The sequence below is a fragment of the Oncorhynchus mykiss genome, chromosome 7 (assembly GCF_057628025.1).
Source record: "Oncorhynchus mykiss isolate SJ-2025 chromosome 7, ASM5762802v1, whole genome shotgun sequence".
Lineage (NCBI taxonomy): Eukaryota > Metazoa > Chordata > Actinopteri > Salmoniformes > Salmonidae > Oncorhynchus > Oncorhynchus mykiss.
Genome location: NC_143028.1, coordinates 83,527,784 through 83,536,997, shown reverse-complemented (window position 1 = coordinate 83,536,997; position 9,214 = coordinate 83,527,784). Strand labels below are relative to the sequence as shown.

At 41.4% G+C, this 9,214-nt stretch overlaps 1 protein-coding gene across 1 annotated transcript; it reads right to left on the bottom strand.

Moving 5' to 3' along the window:
- Positions 1-475: 475 nt before the first annotated feature.
- pdrg1 (p53 and DNA-damage regulated 1) lies at positions 476-8,712 on the bottom strand (the record flags this gene model as incomplete). Its single annotated transcript, NM_001160678.2, is given in 5 exon segments — positions 476-825; positions 2,352-2,432; positions 2,595-2,669; positions 2,917-2,992; positions 8,616-8,712. Coding segments are annotated over 5 exon segments (393 nt in total). The 5' UTR covers positions 8,694-8,712.
- Between the last annotated feature and the right edge of the window lie 502 nt (positions 8,713-9,214).

The window sequence follows — 9,214 nt, the reverse complement described above, 5'->3', positions numbered from 1 at the left end:
AGAAGTGGTTAAAACATGCTAATAATGGTCCTCTGAGTAAATCAAAAAAAGGTTTGTTATACTTCCACTGGTCTGCCATCCAGCCCTGGAGTTTTCCCATCCTTAAAAGGCTTTAATTGCATCAAGAAGTTCCTCCTCTGTAATTTGTCCTTCACATGAGTCTTTCTGTACACATGTTCAATTTTACATTATTCATAGAAAAATAAATCCAGACAATTAACTTTGGTTAGAGAAGATGGAGAATGAAACGAAAACATTAAAAGTACTTTTCATTCTCTTTCAAAATATCGTTTGGTGAATCATGGGAGACTCCGTCATTTGTAACAAGTAAAAAAAATTTAAAAAATCCCACATATTCCACCTAGGTTACTTTGTTTTTATAATATATTACACTTGATCTTTCTGGACTAAGTTCCTCAATTTATTTATTTTTTTCCTCTAATGTATTCTGAGCCATCTGTGTAATGATCATGTTATTTGTGCATATGGAAAATGTCTGGAATCTTTTTATTTTAGCTCATGATACAAGGGACCAGCACTTTACATGTTGCATTTATATAAGTTTTATAATATTTGACTAAAACATTTCTGAGTCTCCCACTGTTGAGGGTCCACGTGGGGTTTAGGATCTGTTGTTCCTGAAACCATGTGTTTGATACTGTTCCATTAACTCTGATCCAGAGCCTCCAATATAAAGTACCACCAGCCGCCATTGGGTCAGACCCCATCTAAAACCCTAACCTCATCTCTTCATCAGGTGGTTGATGGCCTTCACCTCGACATCGGAAAGAGGAGACAGGTTGTATCCTGTCAGCTCCGGTTTCCCTGGAAACACAAACACAAGTCTTTACAACACTATCCACATCACAAGATAATGCAAACTAACTATGCATTGTTGAAGGAGGAAATGGAGCCTAACTAGGCATTGTTGAAGGAGGTAATGCAAACTAACTATGCATTGTTGGAGGAGGTAATGTAAACTAACTATGCATTGTTGAAGGAGGAAATGGAGCCTAACTAGGCATTGTTGAAGGAGGTAATGTAAACTAACTAGGCATTGTTGAAGGAGGTAATGCAAACTAACTAGGTATTGTTGAAGGAGGAAATGGAGCCTAACTAGGCATTGTTGAAGGAGGAAATGGAGCCTAACTAGGCATTGTTGAAGGAGGAAATGGAGCCTAACTAGGCATTGTTGAAGGAGGAAATGGAGCCTAACTAGGCATTGTTGAAGGAGGAAATGGAGCCTAACTAGGCATTGTTGAAGGAGGAAATGGAGCCTAACTAGGCATTGTTGAAGGAGAAAAATGGAGCCTAACTAGGCATTGTTGAAGGAGAAAAATGGAGCCTAACTAGGCATTGTTGAAGGAGGAAATGGAGCCTAACTAGGCATTGTTGAAGGAGGTAATGCAAACGAACTATACATTGTTGAAGGAGGTAATGTAAACTAACTAGGCATTGTTGAAGGAGGTAATGTAAACTAACTATGCATTGTTGGAGGAAATGGAGCCTAACTAGGCATTATCGAAGGAGGTAATGTAAACTAACTATGCATTGTTGAAGGAGGAAATGGAGCCTAACTATGCATTGTTGAAGGAGGAAATGGAGCCTAACTAGGCATTATCGAAGGAGGTAATGCAAACTAAGTATGCATTGGAGGAAATGGAGCCTAACTAGGCATTGTCGAACGAGGTAATGCAAACTATGCATTGTCGAGGTAATGCAGTTAACGCATTGTCGATTGAGGTAACGCAAACTAACTAGGCATTGTCGGAGGTAATGCAGACTGTTCATTGTCGAATGAGGTAATGCCAAATATGCATTGTCAGAGGAAATGTAGACAAACAATGTATTGTCGAAGGAGGTAATGCATACTAACATTAGGCTATGCATGGTTGAAGGAGATAAGACTAACTATGCATTGTCGAATGAGGTAATGCAGACTAACCACGCATTGTTAAATGGGGTAATGTAGACTAACTATACATTGTCGGAGGAGATAATGCATTGTTGGAGGTAATGCCACCTATGCATTGTTGGAGGAGGTAATGCAGCCTAACTATGCAATGTTGAAGGAGATAATGCAAGCTAACTATACATTGTCGGAGGAGATAATGCGAACAATCCATGCATTGTTGGAGGTAATGCAGAATAACATTAGTTTATTCATTGTTGAAGGATACATTGCTGAGATCAGGGCACGGTTTTGCTAAGCGCATCATTAAAACCATAGGATCCTGTGGTTCTATGATGAAATTAACTTTGCCTTAAGATGCTTTTGGGAAACGGGTCCCTGTACTGTTCACTACAGCCTCAAGGAAGCATGGTTGATGACGTTATGTAATGATTTTTACCTTGCAGTTCATTGAGGCGGTTCAGTTTGTCTTTAAGGGCTTGGCGAAGGTTGTTGATCTCCTTGTCTAGCTGCTGCTGGTCTGGTCAGAGAAACGCAACACACAACATATGAAACAGGACATTACAGAGGCTGGCATCCTGCTTCACAGTCATTAAACAGGACATTACAGAGGCTGGCATCCTGCTTCACAGTCATTCAACAGGACATTACAGAGGCTGGCATCCTGCTTCACAGATCTTACCTCTCTGTATCATCTCTTTCGTCTTCGCTTTGGGGAATTTGATGAACATGTTTCCAAAGCAAACCTTCACTTTTTCTGCATGTACAAAAAAAAGGATAAGAAGAGATTAAATTGCCGGTGATTCATTTTTAAATATAGAAGTATTTTCTGAGAGATAATGGAACATTAATAATTATTTAGAAAGACTAATATGAAATGTCGTCATTGTCCACAGCTCTGCCTCTGTGACTTTTAATTGAGTGTATCAAAGAGGGAGGAAGTGTCTTTTGGGTCGTATTCATCTTTGAATAAGCGCTCCAAACTGTCATTATTCTGCACCCACCTTCCGATGCCATCTCATGTTTCAGAGCATTCAACGCTTCCCTGTTCATATTCCGCTTCGTGTCCAGATCCACGATCTAACAAACAGCCACATGGACACAGCGGTAGTTGTGTTAACTGTATTACATAGTGACACCGAGTGGATGTGAGGAAAATGGAAAGTCAAAAAAAATAGCGAGCTAGCAGCACGTGCTGCCTGGGTACGACCTAGCCTGGGAAGCCACTAGTGGGCTTTATGGGTCTCCACAGCTGCTAGTGGGCTTTATGGGTCTCCACAGCTGCTAGTGGTCTTTATGGGTCTCCACATTTGCTAGTGGGCTTTATGGGTCTCCACAGCTGCTAGTGGGCTTTATGGGTCTCCACAGCTGCTAGTGGACTTTATGGGTCTCCACAGCTGCTAGTGGACTTTATGGGTCCCCATAAATGTGCACAGCTGGTAATACACCTGTTTATCCCGGCGACCGGTTCCGTTTTTGCTGCCTTCTTGCCATTCAAATCTAGTTAAGGAGAAAATGTAAGCCTTTGCAGCCTGAATGGAGAATGTTTATGTGCGAACCATAGAGATAGAGGACTCATCTTTGTATCTATGCCATTAAGGCTATCTCCATTTTGAAGTAGTCCATTTTTTTTCCCACGATTGGCTGATTCCTCCTGTTGACCTGGTTGGACATGACTAACAGGGTCACCAGGAAGGATCAACCAATGAAATTGTAAGTCCAAACCAGTTGCAAGTATGGTTAGCTGCAGCCCAATATGGCGACTGGGCGAGTGGGTGTGTCGAAAGGAGAGGGTGTATGGAAAGCGAATCAGCTAATTGGTCAGATTTGTTGCCTCAATACCGTGTCGCGTGTCTGATTGGGCTGCCAGTGACCAGCATTGTATAAACATGCATGTTGACATGAGACAGGACCACGATACCACGGCTGTGTCGCCGGCGTTCGCTAACGTGGCAATCCCCCCCCCCCATGATTTTATTTCAAGTAGGATGGCAGCCTACTCAATAAATAACTAATATTGATAACCATCGAGATGTCACCTTGACACATACAGTCAGTCTACTTCTCAACGTGGAGGGCTGTACTGCAACAACACCGAGACACAGTGCCTTTCGCTCCCGCTTGACAAGCACGGCTGTCCAGTAACAGGAAGTAACTACCTAGTATCAGGGTTACAGCCGCAGTAAGAACATGCATGTTTTATTTTATTTAACCAGGAAGGGCTCATTGAGATTAAAAATCTCTTTTTCAAGAGCGCCCTGGCCAAGATAGCATACAACTCATGAAGCAACGGTTCACCCACCATCAGTACTTTTAATAAAATTAAACTAATCTTTAGGTTTTAGAACTGAATATTTACAATTATTTGTGTAAAATGAACAGTGAAATAAGACTCATCCACTGGCTTCAAAACAGAAGTCCAAACTCTCGTTTGGATGTGTGGTAGTTGCCAGTGGTGTGAAGTACTTAAGTAGTACTCTAAAGTATTTTTACCTAAGTAGTTTTTGGGGGTATCTGTACTTTTCTATTTATGTTTTTTGACAACTTTTACCTCTACTTTAGTATACTCCCTTATTTGACCTTATTTGCACTCACTGTATATAGACTTTGTTTCTACTGTAGACTTTTCTACTGTATTATTGGCTGTATGTTTTGTTTATTCCATGTGTAACTCTGTGTTGTTGTATTGTGTCGAATTGCTTTGCTTTATCTTGGCCAGGTCGCAGTTGCAAATGAGAACTTGTTCTCAACTAGCCTACCTGGTTAAATAAAGGTGTTCTCTACTAGCCTACCTGGTTAAATAAAGGTGTTCTCAACTAGCCTACCTGGTTAAATAAAGGTGTTCTCAACTAGCCTACCTGGTTAAATAAAGGTGTTCTCAACTAGCCTACCTGGTTAAATAAAAGGTGTTCTCTACTAGCCTACCTGGTTAAATAAAGGTGAAATAAAAAAAAATAAAAAAACATTCCTAAATAAAATGATGTACCTTTTACTCCAAACATTTTCCCCTGACACCCAAAATTACTCATTGCATTTTGAATGCTTAGCAGGACAGGAAAATTGTCCAATTCGCACACTTATCAAGAGAACATCCCTGGTCATCCCCACGATCTGGCAGACTCACTAAACACAAACACTTTGTTTTTACATTATGTCTGTGTTGGAGTGTGACCCTGGCTATCTGTAAATAAATAAAAATACAATTGTACCATCTGCATTGCTTAATATAATGATTTTTTTTTAATGATTTGTACTTTTAACTTTTGAGACTTAGGTATATTTTAGGAACTACATTTACTTTTGATATTTAAAACCAAATACTTTTCGACTTTCACTCTAGTAGTATTTTACTGGGTGACTTTCACTTGAGTCATTTTCTATTAAGGTATCTTTAATGGTATGATAATTGTGCACTTTTTCCACCACTGGTAGTTGCGTGGTAAGACACCGCAGACAAAAAAAACAACTCAATCAAAACCATCTAAACTATAACAGAGCACGTTCTCCAAACCCACTCCGTCCACACCCACTACTTTTCTTTGGTTGCCATTTCCGTGGTTTTCCAGAGAAATGTGGCTACTTTGAAAACGATGTTGCGGGTGAAAATATATTGGTTGCAGATTGTTGGCATACAAAATTGCAACGCGCTGCCATGCATTTTTCTTAAAATATATATTTTACCGTGACCTGTTGCTGACTATCCGGCAGTTAGCAGACTATTACTGGAGGGAGGGAGGGAGGGCGCAGGGCTGAGTGTGTGCGGAGTGTTGAGAAAGCGCTGCAGCAGGAAGCCGATTCACAGAGACAGATCAGCACGCACGTCTGACCCGTTTTTACCAGTTGTAGGCAGGCTATTTATATATGGGTATTATGGAGACACTCATTTCCAATCCCCAAAAACATATGAATGCGCTAGAACTGATAACGGCGACAAAACAAAATGATTTTAAGGCGCACTACAGTGCTTTAGATAAATTCTCTCAGGGAGGTGGTTTAAAGAAAAACGATATTCTAATGTCAACTTTTCTTATGGGAAAAACCGTATCAAGCGTAGGGTTTTTGACTCTGTTCTAGGGTCTGACGGAATGCGCCAGAGGAAATTAGAAATGGAACTCAACTCCCTCGTCCTGTTATGGGGGGAAAAAAACAATGAAACGGACATTTCTACCGTGCTCTGTGCTCGCAAACTGGTGCACGGGAGGGTCAGAGTATCAAAGTATGCGAAACGGAGAACGGAGGGCACTTCTCGAATGAGTACTCTGTTTGTACATATTTTGAAGCAGGCCTACATACACAAACAGGATTTATTTACAATTATAAACGGAGTGGTTTGAGCCCTGAATACTGATTGGTTGAAAGCTCTGGTATATCAGACCGTGTACCACAGGTATTTTTGATATATTTTTCACCTTTATTTAACCAGGTAGGCCAGTTGAGAACAAGTTCTCATTTACAACTGCGACCTGGCCAAGATAAAGCAAAGCAGTGTGACACAAACACAGAGTTACACATGGAATAAACAAGCGTACAGTCAATAACACAATAGAAAAAAAAGTATATTTAAAGTGTGTGCAAATGGAGTGAGGTGGTAAGGCAATAAATGGGCCATAGTAGCAAAGTAATTACAATTAGGCAAATTAACACTGCTGTGAAAGATGTGCAGATGGTGATGTGCAAGTAGAGATACAGGTGTGCAAAAGAGCAGAAAAGTAAATAAAAACAATATGGGGATGAGGTATGTAGATTGGGTGGTCTATTTACAGATGGGCTATGTACAGCTGCAGCGATCAGTTAGCTGCTCAGATAGCTGATGTTTAAAGTTAGTGAGGGAAATAAAAGTCTCCAGCTTCAGCGATTCTTGCAATTTGTTCCAGTCATTGCCAGCAGAGAACTGGAAAGAAAGGCAGCCAAAGGAGGTGTTGGCTTTGGGGATGATCGGAGCCAGTGGGTCTGGCGACGAATATGTAGCAAGGGCCAGCCGACTAGAGCATACAGGTCGCAGTGGTGGGTGGTATAAGGGGCTTTAGTGACAAAACGGATGGCACTGTGATAGACTGCATCCAGTTTGCTGAGTAGAGATTTGGAAGCTATTTTGTAAATGACATCGCAGAAGTCGAGGATCGGTAGGATAGTCAGTTTAACGAGGGTATGTTTGGCGGCGTGAGTGAAGGAGGCTTTGTTGCGAAATAGGAAGCCGATTCTAGATTTAATTTTGGATTGGAGATGTTTAATATGAGTCTGGAAGGAGAGTTTACAGTAACCAGACACCTAGATATTTGTAGTTGTCCACATATTCTAAGTCAGAACAGTCCAGAGTAGTGATGCTGGGTGGGTGGGCAGGTGCAGGCAGCGAACGACTGAAAAGCATGCATTTGGTTTTACTAGCGTAAAACAAGTCGGAGGCCACAGAAGGAGTGTTGTATGGCATTGAAGCTCGTCTGGAGGTTAGTTAACACAGTCTCCAAAGAAGGGCCAGACGTATACAGAATGGTGTCGTCTGCGTAGAGGTGAACGAGAGAATCACCTGCAACAAGAGCGACATCGTTGATATATATACAGAGAAAAGAGTCAGCCTGAGAATTGACAAAAAAAAATTTTGTTTACTGTTGGTAACCAGTTTATCATAGCAATCAGGCACCCCAGGGGTTTGTGGGACATGGCCTAAGAACAGCACTTAGCCGTGGTATATTGGCCATATAGCCTACCACATCTCCCTGGGCCTTATAGCTTAATCATAACAGTCAAACAAGTTAAATCGTCATCTATTGATGGAAAATGATTTGGTGAGTTTAAAAAGGGCAAATGATCTTTTCTCTTGAGACATATTCTTAAGCAATAAAATTATTTTGATGGAAAGCGTATTTTGCTTATTTAGCCTACATCTTTACAAATTAATTCGCTCCATAACATTATGGAAAATGGGTTTATTGGATAAAATGTGGCAACTCCTGAGAGGCTCCTGCGGTCTAAGGCACTGCATCTCAGTGCTAGAGGCGTCACTACAGACCCTGCTTCGAATCCAGGCTGTATCACAACCGGCCATGATTGGGAGTTCCATAGGGCAGCGCACAATTCACCCGGGTTAGGGCTTGGCCTCCATTGTAAATAAGAATTTGTTCTGACTTGCCTAGTTTAAATAAAGGTTAAATAAATAGTTGTGGGTGGTCATTGTGCTTAAAATTCTTGCTACACCTGGCAACCTTGAACTCCCCCATACTAAAAAGTCGCCATATTGACCTGCAGCTACCCCCTTCTCCCCTAGTTAACTACATTAAAATGGTGGAAAACCTCAATGGCCCTGTCCATGCTAATACGGCTTTATGGCCACTAGAGGCCTCTATCATTCTCTATGGTACAAAATGGTCGCTGGGGAAAAAACGAGTGTATAACCGGCTGTGGTTATCAAGCCGAGCCGATAGTGGAGAGCTCCATAAAGCCCACTCTAGTTCGACTAACCATGTCCCGGTGATTCCCCCCAAAATACGCCATTCGATACAGCTACGACTTTTTCGTAGTACGTTAGGAGAATTAGGGGGGTGAAAGTCCCTTGTATCGAAGTGGCGTGTTTTTAGGGTTGTCAAATGGCTCGCTAGCTTCCCAGCCAATGTTTGGTCAAATTACAACCGATTTAACTAGCCTGAGAGCTAGCATCATGGACAGTAACCGTGTTCGTACAAAGTATTTTTGAATTACTAAGCATTACCTGTTGTTTGTTTGCAAGAACATCCTCTGCAGCCTCTTCAACTTCGGTCAGATATTGTAAAATTCGTTCCGCCTCCATGATGGCTGTGTGTTGCAACAAAAATATGTCCTACGTGCAGCAAGTACTTCTCAACATATTTGGTTCCCATTATAAAACAATTGACCCTAAGGGACGACTGAAGTCCTAAAGATGAATGAATATGTTTTCATTGAAACAAAGACCCAAATATGTTTATTTTCTTCTTCTTCTTCTTCTTCTTCTTCTTCTTCTGTGGATTTCATCTGGCAGTTTGCAACCAAGTTTAAAGTGCATTACCTCCACCAATTGGACTGGAGTGTGGACCAGAGACAGTGAAAAAAATCCTACCCAATAATTCCGTGTCCCCAAAGGAAACGAAATACATAATGAAATACAACAACCCCTGAAGATTTCCCCACTTAATCCTGGCTCTTCGACCCCATTACTCCTCAAATCTAATAACAATCGCTCCCTTTTCTCTCACATATTTCTGGCACTGAAATAGAACGTGTTCCACTGTCTCCATCTCCTCCTGACAATGATCACACCTCCCAGTCGGATGGTTCCCCACCAATTTCAAT